At 38.5% G+C, this 20,420-nt stretch overlaps 1 protein-coding gene across 1 annotated transcript in view; it reads right to left on the minus strand.

The window, feature by feature from the left end:
- BRAF (B-Raf proto-oncogene, serine/threonine kinase) overlaps positions 1-20,420 on the minus strand; it is an 88,787-nt gene that overhangs the window by 56,306 nt on the left and 12,061 nt on the right. Inside the window, exons 2-3 of the mRNA XM_075755461.1 lie at positions 15,877-15,978; positions 5,292-5,555 (exon numbers count right to left, since the gene is read on the minus strand). Coding sequence (XP_075611576.1) covers positions 5,292-5,555; positions 15,877-15,978 — 366 coding nt within the window. The remainder of the gene's footprint in view (positions 1-5,291; positions 5,556-15,876; positions 15,979-20,420) is intronic.

Consider the following 20,420-nt stretch of genomic DNA (forward strand, 5'->3'; position numbering starts at 1 on the left):
TCAATCATAGAATCATATAATTTGGAAAAAAAAAATTCCTAATCCACAACACAATTATCTAAGGATCCCACAGGCCTGTATTGTCTTCGGGCTCCACACATTCTCTCAGAAATCTCACCGGTAAATAAAACCTATGCTTTTATGCCGACACACTATTATCCACTTCCCATTCAAAACTACCTCCCTTCTACCAAAACCAAGTCTCAGCATCTAACAATCTCTCAGACTTCCAGCAGCCAGCTCAAAGTCAGAGTTCTTACCTCCCTCTCCTATCCAAAAGCTCTCCCTTAATTAGGGGTTTTGTCACTATACACTCCACAGCCGTTTAGATTCCTAACCCAAACAAGCTTTAAACTAATTTTTCCCTAAATTTTCCCACCCACAGTTTGGATAAGCCTCATCAATTTGTTCTACAAAACAACTGACCATGTCAGGTTGACTTTTACCATCCTGCACTTTTTTTTATTTCACCATCCTTTTCTCTGGCCTAGAACAAAACAAAAATTCACACGCACAGACTTATCCTGGTCACATCTACGCAAAATGCTTCTCCAAAGGACATTTAACTTGCCAGTTGAACCATGCCACTGAGGAAGAAGAAAGTATATGTATTTCAGATATTTATCTCTCTGCATTACTGGGGATAAGTATTTTTTTCCCCACTAGAGAACAGCAAGCAATCTGCTGTTTTTTCTAGGAGGTTGTTCAGAGAAGGAAACTTCTCTTCTTCCCTTCCCAGTCCAACTGCAGAAGAAAACAATCTTCTCTTTCTGACACTACCTATTAATTGACTCCCCTCCAACTAACCAAGCCAGCTACTTGGTTTTGCTTTCAAAAAAAGTTACATTCTAACCCTGCTGTGTCACCAGCTGAATCAAGATGCTGACTTCAACTGCTAATTGACCAGCAGCAGTAGGCTCTGCCACTTACTGGCTAGGCATTCAAGGAAGGACCTTCACACCTTTTCCTACATTAGGACAGAACTTTGTCCAACACTCACTTGACACATACAAGGAAACTTGACATCAGCTATGCTACCTATGCACCAAAGTCAATTACACTGATCAACACAGTCTCATTTCTTTGTACCGCATTAGTTTCCTCACATTATATCTCTAATTGGACCCAACTCAAACAGATGTATTTATTTGATCCTACACACAAACAATACTACTAATAAAAAACGTAGCAACTCAAGTAACAAGGTAGTTGCTAGTCAAAAAGGTAAGCATATCCCTTCCCCCTCCCCCCGCATTTTAACAGCTCTAAACAAATAGCAGAAAGATGTTGTAGTACTTGGGACTGCTTCAGAGTATGATCAAAGATAAATAAGGATATTGGCTCTCCATCATCAACTTAATTCCAGGCACTTTAAGTCAGTTGAAGACTGACATTGCATTCCCAGATAAAAATAAACAAAGACTCCCTTAGGATCCGACAAGATTTCTCTCTTCCTGAAGTAGGTCTGTGGTTGAAGGTAGAGACTGAAAACATTATTGTGATATCCAATTCCTTCTGAACTGGGTTTGCTTCTGGAATTTCCTTAGTTTTCAAAAGAATACATGTAGGATCAATAAATATTGAAAACAGAGTAACTACACTAAGAGTCGCCATACAAGAAATTCCTGATTTTCTTAATAACACGAGCACTGTTTCAAGTTTCAGAGAAATGAACTTCAGCTCCAAGGCCGATAACCTCAACACTCAGAGTTCCTATAAGCACCATTTCCCAGCTCTAAACCAGAGATAATTTATTAGGTCTATTAAAAAAAAGTTCAACTTAGTAATGCAACTAGATCCAAGCAGTGTGTAAAACTGAAGTAAAGAGAAGTCAGCTCTCTCCCTGAGTCAAAGCTGAACCATTAATTTGCAGTATCTGCTGACCAGACCTGAATATGTATTTCCAATTACTTATTTAGAATAGTAAGTTCAACCAGAACCGGATCTCCTAGCAGAACTGGAGCTGACCTCCACCTTGCTATACAGCATATGAAGCCAAATCCTGTCAACCTGTGCTTCCAGCCAGCAATCCCATATGTGTAGTTCATGCCTCCCTGCACCTGCGGCATTTGAGCCAGCAGTGTGCCCAGGTGGCCAACAGCATCCTGGCTTGTATCGGGAATAGGGTGGCCAGCAGGACTAGGGAAGTGATCATCCCCCTGTACTCAGCACTGGTGAGGTCACACCTAGAATACTGTGTTCAGCTCTGGGCCCCTCACTACAAGAAGGCCATTGAGGTGCTGGAGCATGTCCAAAGAAGGGCAACAAACCTGGTCAAGGGACTGCAGCACAAGTCTTATGAGGAGCAGCTGAGGGAACTGGGGTTGTTTAGCCTGGAGAAGAGGAGGCTGAGGGGAGACCTTATTGTTCTCTACAACTGCCTTAAAAGGAGGTTGTAGCCAGGTGGGTGTTGGTCTCTTCTCCCAAGTAACTAGCAAAAGGACAAGAGGAAAGGGCCTCAAGTTGCACCAGGGGAGGTTTAGATTGGATATTAGGAAAAATTTCTTCACCAAAAGAGTGGTCAGGCATTGGAACAGGCTGCCCAGAGAGGTGGTGGAGTCACCATCCCCAGAGGCATTCAAAAAACGCATAGACACTTTGGGACATGGTTTAGTAGACATGGTGGTGTTGGGTCGACGGTTGGACTTGATGATCTTAGAGGTCTTCTCCACCATTAAGATTCTATGATCTGTTTGTTCCTTTATGTAAGTGCATCTACAGACACACACCGGATTTCAGACTGAAGAGACTTGCATCTTCCCTCCACCACTAGCTTGTCTCCCACTCTTTTGTTTGTACCACTTTTTAATTACCACAGCACAAGACTATAGATTTTCCTGAGGCAAATGTCCAGCTGCGGACAGGAGCGAGAGCCTTTCCCTGACTGCACCCAACTTAAACGACATTTGCCTCCTATAGCCAGGAAGAAGCATCTAGATTCAGTGCTGGAAGAAACTCCTCTTGCCTTGCCACCAGTCACTAAGTATTACTGCTAAGCGCTACAATTCCCTCATGAAATCACAGCACGTCCTCAAGCTAGAAAGTTAACTTGTGGGACATGGCAACAGACAAGCTGGCACTCTTGAACTTAATCTCTCCGGTTAAATCTGCAAGCTCCTAATGAGCATGACTGATACCACAGAATTACAACATTCCTAGGGATAAAAGTGAGAAGAAATACTAGTCCAGGAAAGCACACAGTCTCACGCATGCTTTTGACCATACCACGCTGATCTATTACTGTTAGTTAAGAACTTAAAGATGCACTGGTTGAAGACAATCTGGTTTACTTTGATTAGAATAGAACAGCAACATGCACAAAACCATGTCTCAGATGAGCCCAAAATTGTATCATCTGATTCACACTGAAATTCAGTTGCCTCTTTTTCCTAGCTTGTAATCAGATTTGCATATTCAGAAAGAACTTAAACTTGGTGAAATACACACATTCGAACATTAAAAAAAAATAATAATTCATTCTTGCCTAAAAGTTTGATGTAGTATATTTCATAATTCTAAACTATTCTTTATATAAAATGATTCCTTCAAAAGCAAAACAGAGCTCAGACTTGAGAAAAGCCTTACCGCACCTCTGATAAATGGATTGAGGAAGAGGTGAAAAAAGAAGAGAGGGAAAGGAGCAGAAGAGGAATACTGCAGATGAGGAGAAAAGAATAAGAGTAGAAATATATTATATGGCTTAGAGAATAGGATGAGATAATACACAGGAGAGACAGAAAAGGAAATGCAACAGAACAATGCAGGAAGCGATATACTGTGGCCCATTGTAGGAAAGAAACAAAACCAGCTTGTGGGACAGGCCCATCACAGGGGCTATGGCTACAATAGCCACACAGCGTGGGACAGAATGCATAAGGAAAACAGAGTCTCTCCAAAATCCAGTTACCGTCTCTCCAAACTTCACAATGTGGGCAGTTCGATGTGCCTAGCCACACCTCACTGGCAGACAAAGTCACCTTGCTTAACACTGTACATCTGCACAGTGATCATAGTTTACATTAAACCCCCATTCTCTAGGTTGAAACCCAAAGAGTGCTTTCAATCTTTAGCGGTATCTTTAATAATTAAGCAATATTTTTAAAAAATCAGGTGAACACAACTGGCCTCTAATCTATTGTTCTCACTATAAGTCTTACGTTCTCTTTTGTTAGGGGGGGGGTGGAAGGCAGGCAGCAGAGGAAGTGAAAGAACACGTCCCAGTGCCCAGCACTACTCAGTTTATGTTTTCTTCTCTTTGTCAGCAATTCAATTTCCAGAGGCAGTCACAGTGCAGTGACAGCCAATACCTGACCGACTGTTACGAAAAGCATTGGTTTCACAGGGACACTGGCTGTGCTATGCATTTATTTCCCATTTTTGCTGGAACCACAGCTCCCCTTCCAAGTGAGGAGCATGCACTGCCTTGCAAAACAGAGCCTAGACTATGGCTTGTCAGTAATTTCATGTACCACAATTTGCAGTGTATTATTCTAAAGCACATATCAAGGCTCTTCAGTTGGCAGCTTTTAACTGACAAAAAAATTCTGCCTATAACAGACAATTAAACAGCCAGCAAAAAGTTAACTCTTCTTCCATGACTCCAGGAATCACTATAACTGCCAAAACTGATAAACACTACTTTTTGAGTAGTTTGCAGGCAACACTTCTTGCTCCTCCCAACAGCAACCATGTCCCTCCCCTAGCCAGTTCTCTACACAGGGCCTAACAGCGTCAGGGTCCGAACATGAAACACTCACTGCAGTGAGTGGGGAAGAAAAGGGAAAAAAAACCCCAAACCCAAGCAATTCTCTGCAGCCCTCCCTAGCTGCAGAAGGCTGCTACTTGCTCTAAAGCATTAACTGCTGCTAGTAACTTTGACAACATGGAAAACGCTTACCTTCCCCAATCTTGTTCTGTTAAACTAATCAATAATTTTGTATAATACAAGAAACACAGCTTCCTGCCCCCTCCTAATGATTGTAAAATGCTAGATTACTCATCATCTAAGAAAACTGACTCAAGAAAAATATTTCTTGAGGTATCTTCATTGTTATAAAACTCATGAACTTTTTGTATTCTCTATTATTGCTATAATGGACATCTTTGTGTTAATCCTGTTGAAAACACTCAACGTATCAAAGCTGAGTGCGGCAGAGCACAAATAGTGATCATGCCACCCTGTTGACCTCCACACAGGTATTTTTTCAACTCCTAAATTAACTTTTGCATACAGAGGGAGAGAGATACAGGAAATATTGAGGTTACAAGTATGTGAATAGAAACTGACTCACCACAGTCCTTTGCTTGTTAGGCAGGAAGACTCTAACAATAGGCTTCTGTGGAGACTTCGGGTTATTCCGTGACATATCAGCAGGGTTTTGATAAACCGAAAGGGATGAAGGTGCTACAGAGAGGCTAGAGGAGGAAGATGATGCAACTGTGTCTGTTGAAGCTGAACTGGAGACAGAGAAATCCATTCCATTCCCCATGGATTCCAATAACTGCTGTTCTCTCTGCTGTAGAGCATCTAGTTTGCTGGTGTACTCTTCATAAGCCTGTGAAGGAAGAGCGGCTGTTTTAATGATGTAGTAGCCTCAGACAAAACCAGAAATCTAAGTTCAGAATTAACATGAAACAAAACATATTCTGAACTAATTCAAATTTCCCAGGAAAATGAACAAAATGGTCTGGTCAAATTTTTCAGTAGGACACAAAGAAAAAAACGGCTTTCAATTCATTATGTTAAACATTCTGAACCAACAACTAATTTTTAATAGATTAAATGGATAAGTGGATAAAAGAAACCATAAATCACAGTTTCAAAGCACCTGCACTAAATAGTCTAATTCAAAACTACTTTAAAGAAGACATCAATCTTTAACAAATGTTGTCAGCTGCATTGCCGAATTACTGTGCTACAGCTAAATTTATCATTCTGTTAGAATGACAGCTAAACACATCTAATGCAATAATTTAGAGAAAGCTAAAATCTGCTTTTCACCATCTGTATCTGACAACTCACCTAGCTCATTGTTCACCATCTTTCACCTCTGGCACTATCCTTTCATACCAGAAAGTACAAAAACTTTATTTCAGTTAGAACACAACTAAGTTTGCCCTGTTACAAAGTCATCCATAAACATGTAAAAGTGATCCTTTGAAAGAATTTAACATCTGTATGAAACTAATCTGATTTTCCAAGTTTATGTAAAACCTGATTACGCATTGACCAAGTTTCTTAAACAAAAAAATTCCATAACATTAAATTTGCCCATTAAGTCTTTATTAAATGTAGCCAAGTCAAACATTATTGCCAAGCTCTTTAATACAAATATGTAATCAGTATATATTTTTGTTTAAAGTTTGTTTCCATCAACTTTGTCTTCATAACAAGAAAATTTTTATCTGTATCCAAGTATGAGAATTATTTCTTCAGCGTACAAATTAGTACAGAGTATCTTCAAAAATCTGAATTAGTTAAGGAACATGTGTTTCATGCTACATAAGCACATCAGTGTTAACCAAGGATGCGTTAGACCTTTACAGACAAGAAGAGACAAAGATCTAACAAACCTAACATCTAAGCAATAGGGAACAGAACTTTCTACTTAGCTCTCTAGCAAGACCAAGATGTATGCCAAGCTGCATAAATTTTCAATGCCGCAAAGGATATTTATGTTAGGGAAGGATACTTTTTTAAATTTTATTTTATTAAGTTGCTTTCATCAAATTTTCTGTGCATAACGTGTTGCTAATTAAAGTTCTAGGAGAACTGAACCGACCAAGAAGTCTGCAGGGTCTACATGTGGAGAAAAAAAAAAAAGAAAAAAAATGAGAAGAAATAACTAGCATTCAGTAGTGCTGCCACAAATACATTTTACTATGAATTCATTTCTCCAGGTTGTATGTTCAGGTTGGCTGAACCCAGGCTGGTTTTGTCAAATAAACAGTGGTTGGCCCCTCCCTTTTTATGAAGGTTTAGCATCCAGGATGGACCTATGCTCAAAATTGGTGTCATCATCCCCCCAGTGTTAACAAAGACAATGATAATTTGACAGTGAGGACTAAGAAAGAAAAAGCAGTTTAAAGAATGGTAGTGAACATCACAAATTCAAATTTAAATTTTATGGGTTCCATTTTTAATAAATGGACCTAAGTTGCAGGAAACTGAGAACTACTTATTATTTCTTTTAAAAACTCATGATGCCTAGAGTTTCATGAATAGACCTCAAACTTGGAGACTTAAAATATTTTCACTCTAGCCCAATTCTACTGTCAAAAGTAAATTCAAAGGTTACCCAAATATAAATAATGGCATTTTTTGACTGTGCAGTAACACAAGTGTGTGTCTCCTACTTCCAGGATCAACTTTTCATGTAAATTCCAGTAAAAGCTCCATGCGTCAAGAATTATTTTCAGTAAACAAAAGTTAAGAATCATAAACTGTTACCATTTCACCAATACTTTTCTAAATACTTACTTCCTTTTCTCATGAACATTGCAAAATATTATTTGAACACATGCAACATTACATTGCTTCCGGATACTTGCGGGCTTAGTTCCTTCACAAAATTACACACATCTTTCAAAATACTCAATCCTACAATGTTTACACTGGCAGCTTAATCTGTCACTAATGCAAACTCAAAGTCAAATGATTTATCTTAAGAGAATAAACAATGAGCATGGAAAGCTTGGAGCTGTTGCTGGCTTTGGGTTCTATACCATCAAATTCTCAATGAAAAGCTCTCTTTTTTATGGAGACAAAAGCTCTCAAGTGTTATACTGTTACTTACTGTCACAGCAGAAGATTCCATAATAAAACATAACTGAATTGGAAATGCATCAGTAGACTTTAAATACATTTTTCTCTTAAAAAATAAATTCTTTTTATACAGAAGGAACAACAGTACATGCAGCAGAAACAGAATAACTCCAATAAAATCTCATTGTCACAAAAATTAAGTACTTTGGTAAGACATCGGTTTTGGCTGATGACTAGCACCCACAGACCTTACACAGCCAACAGCACCATGTCAAGACCTAGAATTATCCCATGGAGTTACACTGAAAGCGTATTACAACAGCAAAGCTGACCTATGGCAAGTATTTCTACCTAAAAGAAAGATTATGCCACAGAGTTGCCCTATCTACAGAGGCCTGCAAGACCATATTAGCAGACAGGAAGGTTTGTATAGCTGTTCATGCAAGTCAGCCAAGGCCCTCTGGGTCAACTATAAGGTTGATTTCTAACATTGTTTTTCAAAAACAAACAAAAATTTAAAATTAAGTTTGTTCAGCATAAAGAAGATTAAGCTGAACATTCAAGCAATTAATTAAATTAAGGATTTTAAAGGCATTTCAGAAGGAAAAGTTTATGAAATCTAGAAAGAAATCCATTAAGTTTACATATTCCTATTAAGAAGCGAGTAATGTTCTACAAAAAAACCTTAAATCTTGCTTTCAGCTTGATATACAATCACGGGAGAAAAAAGAAAAATAAGAAAAAGGTTGGAAGTCACCTGGTCCAAACATTTGTTTAACTCAGAGCTAATTTTTAAGTTCAATCAGGTTGCTCAGGGCTTTGCCAAAGCAAGTGTTGAAAGTCTTGAAGGATGGAGACTCTACAACCTCTGTGCAACCAGTTCCAGGGCTCAAAAACCACTCCCATGATGAAGAATTTTCTCTTATGAAATTCACTTGATGCTATTTGTGACATTGCCTCTTCCCTTTTTGCTGTGCATGCCTGAAGAGTCCAGCCCTCTCTTTAGGTTGCCAGAACCTCCAGATTCCTCCTTAGCCTACTCTTCTCCACGCTAAACACCACTCCAATGCAGTCACACAACTAGCGAGTAGACAGGTCCTTCTTCATGCTGGCTACGCGCTTGCTAACGCAGCCCAGTCTGCAGTTTGCTGCTCTTACCGTGAGGGTGAGCAACTTGACAGCTCAGCTTACTGCTCACCAGCGTTCCCTGGTACTCTTCCTGCAGAGCTGCTACCCAGCCAGCTGCCCGCACTGATGGGCAACCACCTTGTCACAGGTGCAAGATGCTGCATTCGTCTTTGTTGTCGTGCTGCTGCTTCTCATGAGGCTTCTGTTCTTCAACTCCTCCAGCTTGTTTGTTAGTTGCCAAAAATAACACATATTATCCTCAACAAATTTATCTGTTTGTTCTATCACTATGGGTCTCCTGATTTAATGTGAATTTACAGTATTTCGCAAAGTTAGAGGAACATATATATTTGAAAAGCTGACTATTAGATTCAAATGGGCACTTCTTGTCAATCTACATATAATTCTATGGCATAATTCTATGGCTATCTAAAATAGAAAAAAGTCAATTTTAATTATATTGCATATCACTATGTCCGCATATCATATACTATAGTATCACACATGTGAAAACACTCCTGAGGCTTCAACTAAAAAAAATGTATAAAGGCCTGGTAAGCTGCCAAGTCCATCCAAAGTTGGCATGTTTATATACAATGTATATATGTGCCATAATACAACTGCTGCTGATTCAGGAACAGCAGAGTTAAAGTTACTTCTTAAATGTTGCAACCTGTTGACAAAATAAAAACTGACCTCAGAAGTCAACAAAGTTTGCATGATGTTACACAGACGCTCCAACAGAGTTCTGTTGACAAGATGATGACATGGGATTTTCTCAAAAATATGTGCATTTTTGTATTAAATATCTTTTATATTTGATATTTGCTTTCTTGGGCCATAACCATGCTATACATTCTAGTAATAAAATCTAAGAAACAAAAAGGAACAAGTTAAATATTTTAAAAAAAAAATAATTCAGGACAAAAATAAGTAGCAAAATATGGTATCTCCTTCTCCCTGCCCCCTACCACATCTGGTAAGAAACCCAGTCTAAACAAGCAGATTAACTGTTTCTACCATGCTCTCTCCCTTCCTCAATTTTAGATAATATCCATACATTGTAAGACTCTTAAAAGCCTAAACTACAGTTTCCTGGTCTTTGAAATTGAGATTGTGTTTCTATTTAAAAGATGTCTGACCTTTTAGGCTGTTGATCAAATGCAAATCCCACTAAGTTAAATGGGAGCTGAAGATAGACAGTAACGTACGTCAGGATTTCTTCATTTAGTAAGACTCCTAAATCTGTACTTAGTCTAACTTTAGACACTCCAGTTTTGGTCCAACATATTTGATCAGCATCTGTTAGGAGCCTGGTAAAAATTAATCTGAATTTCCCCAGAGAACCACCATGTTTCCCAGTGCCTACACCCAGAGTTCACATTTCCCTGGAATCCCAAATCCAGTCTGAAATAACCTGAGATTCAGCACTAAGATCCATTTCAAACTGCATCTGCCTGCTGTTGCAATAAGCATACTTTAGATCAGCAAAGAGGTAATCTTCTTTAATTAATTAATTTGACCTCCTACGTGGATTCTTCAGATATACAGGAATAAGGAATTAAATACTCTCCTCAAATTCAACAGTCAAACTCTCAAAAATGGCAACAGCAAGGCCCCTGAATAAAATATGTTTAATAGTTCAGGAAAAAAGAAAGCTAGGGGAAATAAATAAATCACAGTAGTTGGAGACAAACATACCTCTACCCCCATGATTCTCATTTTAAATCGCTTCCAAGAGTAGGAGTAGGAAAGAGGATGATTCCTTCAAGACAGTACTAGAAAGCTGATTGAATTTTAAAATTTATTTTGATACCACTATCATTCTATCTATGCATCTGTATACTGTTTTATTTCGTGTGGAGTCTGTATGAAAACAAAAAAAAAAAGCAGGCAGCTTACTCTTGTACCGGTAACTGAAATAACGTACAGGTCCAGGATGCAGCTTCACACCACAGGTAGAACTGTTTACATGTGAATGGGCTAATACCGTTCAATCAAATTCTCACAGATGACGTGTTCATAGATAATATTGTACGCATAACTACGAGGCAAGAAGGGGACACAATGCATTTTGGAAGTTTAAATAGGTAAGTCCTCCCTGAACAGTCATTAAGAGTCTACAAAGGCTAACAAATCTGATTAAGTCATTTAAACACGATCTCTCCTTTCTAAGTTTGAGCTGACTGCTTTTGGCCAGTCTCGATCTATACAACCCATTTCAGTTTGTAAAGAGCATTTGTTGCCAACACTAAGTTGAAATGCACAGATTTTTGTTATCCTTTTCATCACTTAATTTTGATGGCCATTATAGAAGAATACACAACTGCATATTTTAACCATTTTTGCTAACTGAATCCCAGCTTGCCCCAGTATCCTGATATTAGACAACTTTGCTGTAAAGATTTCCAATATTTGCAATGCTTAAACTTTAAGAAAAGGGTTTTTCCACAGTGAATCACAAACTGTATATTTTGGGAAACAGCACTTCAAGGACAGATATAATGCACTAAGAAATCATGTGGGAAGACAAAAACCATTGATGTTTTCAGCTGCTGTGATACAGAGTGCTTCCAAAAATTGTGGTAAGATCAACCAAAGAGCTCCTGCAGCTTCTTTTCCAGAAGAAAAATGCTATTAGTGATATTTCTACATCTACTGAGTCAAGCAGTTATTGTAAATATTTGACAGTGATTTCCAGGAGTCTGTTAGATCTGAGATGCATGCTCACAAACAAGGGACGGAAGAAGTTAAGAACTAGGATTACCTAAGGAAGAATTTTAGCTACAAGACATTTTTAGATTTTAATACAGCCATTGTTTACTACATTTATTATTTCTTCCAGATGGAACAAACAGAAAAGTTTTTCTTGTAATCATATTAAAGAACATTGATAAGATTCCCGAAGCTATTATGAGTTACAGCAATTAGAAGAAAATTGTGTGGTTAAGGACAAACGTTCTTTTCTTTCTTCTGTTCATTGTTTCCTCCCCCTGTATCTTATATACACACTCAGAAGTCTCTGTGCAGCTTTGGTCTCCTTTCCTGCCCTGAGAGGACAGAGAGAAGCTACCTGCTGCCCTCCAGCTTCACGTTACATTTTCCACTCCCAGGCAGCTGCAGACAAAATAGCCTGCCCAGGCTCTACAGTCACCTTTTTAAGATCGACACTAAGGAGTGATGGATCAAGGCAGGGAGACACCCCTGAATCTGAGTACCCCCTCTTGCAGGAATAATTAAATATATGCTGAATTCAACATAGCACGGTCAATCACTTTTGATATTTCAAGAAATCTGTTCCTCTTTCTTAGGCAATTGATGAATCCCAAAATGATGGCTGTGACAATAGCTGTCAGTTTTAAAGTTCTTTTGATGTAAAATGCATTGAAACCCCATCAGAATTTTTTAAAATAGTCTACCACAAGAAAAACGTTTTGTCTTCTTACTCTCAGATGAGCACAGAAACAGAAGCTTGTTAGCTTCTATTTTCTTGAGCAACTGTAAAGTATAAATTCCTATCTGTGAGGTGTATGTTTTATATTTAACGCACAAATAATTTTACTACATCCTTTGAATGCTCAATATTCAGAATTAATTCTCTTGTTCCATTCTTCAGCTTTCCTATGCATGTTTCTGCTCCCCCAAAACCTTCCTTTCTACTTTTAATTGAAATGTGATTGTGTCGCCAGGTTCAACCACAACTTCGACAAGTCTACAGAGGCAGCTCCAACGCAGGCCAGGAGCCAGCATAGAGGGTTCATAAGAAACAAAAGATATAAAGGCAGACAGAAGTACAAAAGAACCAAACAAATCCTATTGTACTGAAACTCTACACACCAGAAGATGGATGGATAGCTGTCAAGCTTTTCAGAGGTATACAAAAAGCCACGGTTTTGCACAGAGCATTACAATAACAAACTAGATGTTTACAACAGTGAAAGGCAATATGGGTGAAAGCAAAAGTGTTCATTTGCAGGTACTCATCTAGCAATTAGCTTTAGCTAATTCCAACTTTTGCTAAAAGAACAACATGCTTGCTAATAGCACTCAAGAAAGCTATGATCAACAGGCACAATCTACAGAAGCCCTTAAGAGTTGCTAACATTTTACGGAAGATTTGAAGAGATCAGAGCAGTGGAAGGAAACAGAGGGAAGGGTGATGCGGTCCAAGTAACAGACGAGCAAAATTACCCATATAGATTCTGGGTAAAAGCAGGGCAATATTGCACTTTACAGTCAGAAATGAGACTTCAGCAAAACAATCAAAATATAAAAATCAGAAGAGGATGGACAGAGTATAGGTTACATTACCTTCCTGTTCAAGCACTCTGGAGATAGTATACACACCAGAGCATCAAGACCTACACGTAGCCTAGATGTAAAAGCTTGAGGGGAAAGAGGAGTCATGCATAGAAGTCAGTGATGATGCTCAGGTACGGAACTGAGCAACAGGCCCAATATTGCACAGCGGCCCTGTACGTAGGGAGATTGCTATTTCTAATGGATGTCAGACAGATGAGTTACCTATTGAACCACTTCAGCTACCCACACGCATTCCACATACTCTCCTGTTCTTTTTATTCCTATCACAAAGATTGTATTTTCTTAGTTCCACATTTCCTAGAAGCAAACATGTTCTTCCACACATTATCACAGCTTTTTATAGTTTTGTCCTTTCATGCTGCAACCAGGGTTATTCTGGCCCTTTTTCTGACAGGTGGAGGAATACAGAAAGTCAAAACATTAGCAGACATTAGTGACAGATTAGTTTCAGATAAATTACTGCAAAGTAAATTTTGACAATAGAAAGCAACTCCTGTTCTTGACCAAAGCAAAAGCAGCCAAAAAGGTGGGAAATGCACAGAAAGGATGCACCAGACAACTGCTGCTGGGTTGAATAGTCAAGGGTAGACAGTAATCTTGCTTGTGACTGCAACAGGTACTCTGTAACATATTTCTTCTTCTTCTTTCCCTCACACTTTAGTTCTACCTCAGGAAATCTACACACTAAACAAATGACAGGTTTGCAGCATTTAATCCTATTCACTTCAGTCAATTCATCTGAGGATGATCTAATCTAAGCTAATGACCATCCGAGGAGAAAGTTCCTCTCCTCTCTCATCCCATTTTCCAGGTTCTTGGCTCAGAGCTGCAAGTTCTTCCCCTTCCCTAAACTTAACCACAGCTTTGGGGCTCACTGGACATCATGATGACCAAGTTCAAACTACTACCTAGATGGCAAACTAATCCAACAAAACCAGAATATTTTCTTTCCAGGTTAGTGACTGGAAGTGGCTCAGCCACTACTGGTACTGTAAGTACTTGAACAAAAGAAGGGGAAGAACCACACAGCAAAGAGCTGGGAAAAGCAAGGCTTTTCATTTTAATGATGGTGGGCTCTTTTCACAGAACTGCTGTCTCATGGGATAACTCAACTGAAAAAGCAGAATCTCAGTCACTTCCACCTTCCTCCCAATGGCTTTACTGTTCCCTAGTCAGTACCAGCGCTACTTGTCACAAGATCATGACCCAGCAGAACTCTCTGCAGCAGAGGAACACCCTGCTCCACCTTGCAGGGCTTCTCTGCCATGCTGATGAGCCCAAGTTGCAGTTTCATCCCAGCGGCACATGGAACCGTGCAACTTGCAAACCTACTTGAAGCTTCGTGGCTGGCAGTCACCAACTATTTCACACTTACTCTTTGCAGTCATAAATATATACTAGGAAATGATTACGTAGTATATATGCCCTCTTCCCTATCAATGAACTACAGAATAACCAAAAAGCTTCCAATGTAGGAATCTCAGTTTTAATTTAGATACAAGCAAGTGACAAATGGCTGTAATGAACTAACGATTTCACTACCTGAAATCCAGGCTTAGTACACATCAAATTCATTACTATTGCAATTTGATACATAGTCTAATGAAACCAACACACGTGGCAGTATTAAATCCAGACATATGGAATGAACCCGTTCATGTGAAAACAGAGGTGTGTTTATATACCATTCAGTGGTATAAAATAGTGATTAGCTCTCATTCAATACTCCCATTTCACATCAGCAATAAGTAAAGCAACTATAGAGGACCTCATTTGACCTTAATTGTTAAGGACGTTATGTCAACATTTGTATAATCAAGCTAGTGCCCTGCTCTGACATATTAAGATAAAAACTAGAAGTACCTCAAATAATGAGATCTTTACTTTTAATTACCCAGTGCCTTTAGGCAGCAATTACAATTTAAAAGACTACAGAAGAAGTCTGGTTGACCTCCAGTTATTTCAATACTTGAGAGAACCAAGAAAAGGGCAGGGTTTGGAGCAAGCAATACCCATTTGATTCCCAACAGACAGAACTTATGCATGCAGTCTTTTTTTATGCTCCTAATGGTCTTATGTCAACACAACTTTATGATTCTGGAGTGATGAAAGAATACAGAAATGTAATTTGTAGTTAGTTTACAAATTAAACACAGCTTAAAAAAATATTACTCCACCCTACAATTTTTATGTATTTGTTCATGACGTTCCCTTCTACTAATACCATTTTTTTGAATTCTACATTATTATTTTTTCAAAGAGAAAAAAGTGAAGTCAACTGCTTTAAAGGCAATGTTAGTCTTATAAGATGTTTTCACATGTATGTGGGTATATTTGCTTTTAACAATGGAGCATGCCTTTTTATATTAAACACACACCATCTTCCACACGTACCCCCCCTCCTGTAACTAAAAAGAATGTTTTCTCTTTCAGTTGCACCAACATAACTATCAGACCATGCCACTGATCTTCCCCTACTGATGCGTATCAGGAATCCCGTACAGTTCCTTTCCATCTCCAGGGAAAGAGTTAAGTTTCTAACACACAAGGAGAATATTCTCTTTTACTACAGGTATTCTCAGCTTAAACGTAAGATGCTTTAGATAAGATTAAGATAACGCACCATTAATATACCAACATTCATTTAAATGTAAACTTACCTCTAAATATATAGACGGTGGGTTATGCTCTCCTCCAAATTTGTCTAGCAGTGCCTCTATATGTTCTTGTGTTAATTTAATCATCTGTTTGATATTCCACACCTGAAACAGACAATTAAAGATTTTTATAACCCAAAGGAACCTAGAGAATCTATTCTAAAACAAAATATATTTTATTGATATTTAATAACAGAAGTCCATAATAAAAGTATTTTAGTTATCAGTAAAAGAGGAAACATAGCTATCGTGTTCAGCCACTGTCAGTAAGACATGGCATACTTCTGAGATAAACAGAAAATTAAGTTTGGTTTTAAAATTAACGAGCCATTGAATAAAAAAAACTTAAGAACAGCTATTTTTCAAGTTTATCAAAACCATATGAAGTGTTTTCCTTGCAAGACTTTGCAACCCAATTTGTACAGTACTACAAAATTTGGAAGAACTCCTTCACTATCAAACCTTAAGCGATCTGTGTAAACAACATTCACAAAACCTAGACCTAGTGTTTGCAAGAGATTAGGATGTCTTGATAAAGGTGCTTAACGACCACCTTCTATACTGACTTCTGTACTCTGTCTACCCTGCAAGTTTTCTTAGAGACCTTGGACATGATGTGAAAAAGACATCTACCTCTAGTGCACAGAGGAAACTTACTGCACTCTACTAAGAAACAACTCAGGTTGTTACTCATTCTTCACAAAATCTTGAAAGAGTCAGTTTTAGGACTTTGAGACTATTGTAGGTGAACAGTATTATGAATCCTAATTTATACCTAAAAAAGGCAAAGCACAAACCCAAACACTTAAAGCAATAATGCTACACTGATTTAAGAAGCTATATTAGTCCAACCAAAATCAGAAATTTATAGCAGGGGAAGAGGGAGGAAAATGAGAATTATTCATAGGTACTGTTATTCAGACTATTTATCAGGAAAAAATGATTATGTCAGAGTTATTAGACCCAGGATGAGAGAAATTATTATACACAGTGCTTGTTCCAAAGGGATTTTAAAGATTCCTGTTACTTTTTTCAGTTTAACTTTTATCCATTTCACAAATTATAATATATACAGCCTCAAGACCAGGTCTGGATTTACAAATTGTGACAACCTTCCTCTTTGAAAAGAAGGTGCAAATAACATCATATTCTGAAGTAGGCACCAATAACAGGTTCCAATCCAAGTTGGATCAAAATAAATTTTACTACATAACTTGAGATGTTTACAAAGGAACAAACTCTAAAATACAGAATTCACATTTTGCACGCCACCTTATTTACCCCTTCTAATTCTAGACATCAGTTATTTGCCAGTAATTTCCTAAAGTAAACTAATAATTGATTTATTTCTAGCCCAAGTTTTAGAACAGATACCAGAAGAAAGATTTTGTCAAGAAGCTACAGTCAAGCAAAAATAGTTTGCTCAGGAATAAGCAATCCAAACTACAAAGAGAGAGGGGACACCAAACAGAGCCTGCTACTCAAGTATTCTGCATGTAGATTCCTTTGAGGTAACTGTGAAAGTCAGCTTGCTTCTCAACTTGCAATCAATTTATCACATTGAAGCTAGGACTGCCAACCAGTAGCAAAGAGGATTTCAGTATTTTGCTAGTTTTTTCCCAAGAGGGCAAGAGCTAGTTGTATGGTTGGTGAAAAGAACAAGCTTGAATGAATACTATTTCAATTAACGTGTTGAACATAAGATATTCAGGATGTTTAGTTACTGTGTAACTGGTAACATGCTGTTAGCCTGGGTGCATATACAGAAAATTCTTGGCAAATTAAGGAATCACCTCAGGTTTACCTTCAAAAGCAGGTTTCATCGGTATTTAACATAACTTCTATTATTTGGTCATTCTGGCAATTTTCCTCAAACCTGTACTGTACCACAGCCAATATACAACCATTTACTATACTTAAATGCCTGGCAATAGGGGAGGTGGAGAGGGAAGATGCTTCACTGGCGCAGTAACCCAGAACAGCAGAGGGGTTGACGTTGGAAGGGACCTCTGGAGGTTATCCAGTCAAACCCCCTGCTCAAGCAGGTTGCCCATGTCCAGATGGCTTTTGAATATGTCCAAGGATGGAGACTCCACAACCTCCCTGGGCAACCTGTGCTAGTGCACCGTCACCCTCACATTAAAAAAGTGCTTCTTGATGTTCAGAGGGAACCTCCTGTGTTTCATTTTGTGCCCACTGCCTCTGCTCCTGTCACTGGGCACCTTAAAAAAGAGCCTGGCTCCATCTTTCTTTCACTGACCCTTAATCATCTTTATGGCCCTTCACTGGACTCTCTCCAGTATGTCCACGTCTCTCTTGTACTGGGGAGCCCAGAACTCGACCCAGCCCTCCAGGTGTGGCCTCACCAGTGCTGAGTAGCAGGAACCTCTGTCAGATGAGTTTCCTTTTTTTTTTTTTTTTTTTTTAAGATTCACAATTAATAACTTCCTTGCTCATATGTTATTTTCTATTTTGTGCCATAACTACAACCTTGCTTCTCTCTTCTCTTACAGTAAAGATATAGAATAACAAATATAACCAAACAACAGCAACATTCACAACAGAAGCATACTATTTAGGAGATGTTTGTAAGTGAATCAAACAGCCTTTAACAAGGGCAGAAATCTTCCTGCTAAGTTATATCATGACAAGAACGAAAACTGAGTGACTAATGAATAAAAAATTTTGAAACCTACCGCCAGCTGCCAGGCTATGGCAAAAATGTCATCACCTGAAGAAGCTGAAGTCTAGTGGAAAACAACACTGCTCAGAGGAGCTGAAAACGGTGCCCTGAACTACCTACTATACATCTGTGCACTAAACCAAGAGCCTTTCCACAAGAGAATTTTACAGGAAAACTGAATATGGATTTCTATCATCTTAGAAAGGCTATTCCCACAGGTAAAAGTGTGCTGAAGGAAGAAAGAAATTTATCAAAGTCAACCATAATTACTTGTTGCTCATAAAAATGGAAAACCTATTTTGTGTGCCATATTCATCAAAAATCTTCTGACAAGCAAAAAAAACCTTTCACAAATCTAGTATTGACTAGCATATTCTATCCCTAATGAAGTAGGCACAAGAACACATATGCCATGGCAAATTTCCAAGCTTCACAATTTCCCTTTAAGCAGCAACTTCTACTTATTTTTACTTATAGAAGACATCCTTCTGGTTTCCTATATCAGTGAATATGCTTACATACAGGTTTTTGCAGTTCAAAGCATCCCTTAACGTGAGAATCAACCCCTGTGCAAGTACACTGCATCCTACTACACAGCATCTATGACTACAACAATTCAATTGAAGGAACTTGAGTCTTTTCCTAGCTGGAATTCGGAACTGGTGCTCTGTGCAAACGACCTCATGCAACTCAAAAACTTCTGCTTCTACACACCACAGTATCCACAGCTTCTACCTCACAAAAAATACACCATACTTGTTGCATTTACACAGCCAGCAGAGCCAGCAACTTCAGCCTGTCTTTTCTCCTCTCATACTTGTTTGTTCAGCTAAGTTTGCATCATGTGCCCAGTTTTACAGACTGAGCCAAGACAAATCCCCATCATCTTTGTGGAAAAAACCTGAAACACTAGGTTCTTAAGAATTAAATCTCTGGAGTTCAGTAGCACTCACAGACGTACAGGGTTTTTTCAACTGTCCAGATAAAACTTAAGTGTCCAAAAATTGCCTAGGATTTTAGTAAGCATCTCATGCCCCGTCAGCATGTACATTCCAAGACAGCAGCAAAGAACTACCTAACAGAGACAGCAAAAACATGAAATAGACAATCCTTTTAGCTATCAGTTGTGGACCAAAGAGCTTGTTCCTAGACACCAGAACAAACGTTTTTCAAGCTAAATGCATACACACTAATACCATTCCTTCCTTGAGATATTGCAGTAATCCCTTTATCCACATTGTATTCACACTTTCTCTAGAAATAAAAGAAAACTGCAGAAGCCTGCTGGTCATTAAGAAAGACCTATTTTTTGTTACTTTTATGAGCACTCCACTACACTTATGAAACTCCCCATCTGTAGGAAATCATAAAACCACAATTGCCAAGTATCGTGCAGAAATACCAAAATTGATGCCAGCCTAAGAGACAGTTGCTAGAAATCTTAATGTATTCTGAAGTAAGTCTGTAATGCACCTAGTACTGTCTACATGCAAGTCCTGTCCTTTCCCACAGGAAGCAGCATGGTTGTTTGAGACACACCATTTCATTGTAGTTCCACGAGAAAGCAATGAAACCTTTACAGCTTAGATAACCTTATCATTTTTCCAAAAAAAGCCTCAAATAATTTTTTCTGTCTTATCTGGTAGCATTAGGTTAAGGTTATTCTCTATCACAAGAGATGAGATTTGATTCTCCTTTTAGTGCTGCTGACACAAGGAAGCTGACGCATGCTAACATGGACACAGGCAGCCAGAAGACTGGAAATATTCCAGATATACTGGAATATATCAACTTGTATCTGCCTATTGTGGATAATTGTGCATTAATTTTGCAAATAAGCACTCCCTTGCAATGTAATAAAGAT

Source organism: Balearica regulorum, chromosome 1 (genome assembly GCF_011004875.1).
Source record: "Balearica regulorum gibbericeps isolate bBalReg1 chromosome 1, bBalReg1.pri, whole genome shotgun sequence".
NCBI classification, from domain to species: domain Eukaryota; kingdom Metazoa; phylum Chordata; class Aves; order Gruiformes; family Gruidae; genus Balearica; species Balearica regulorum.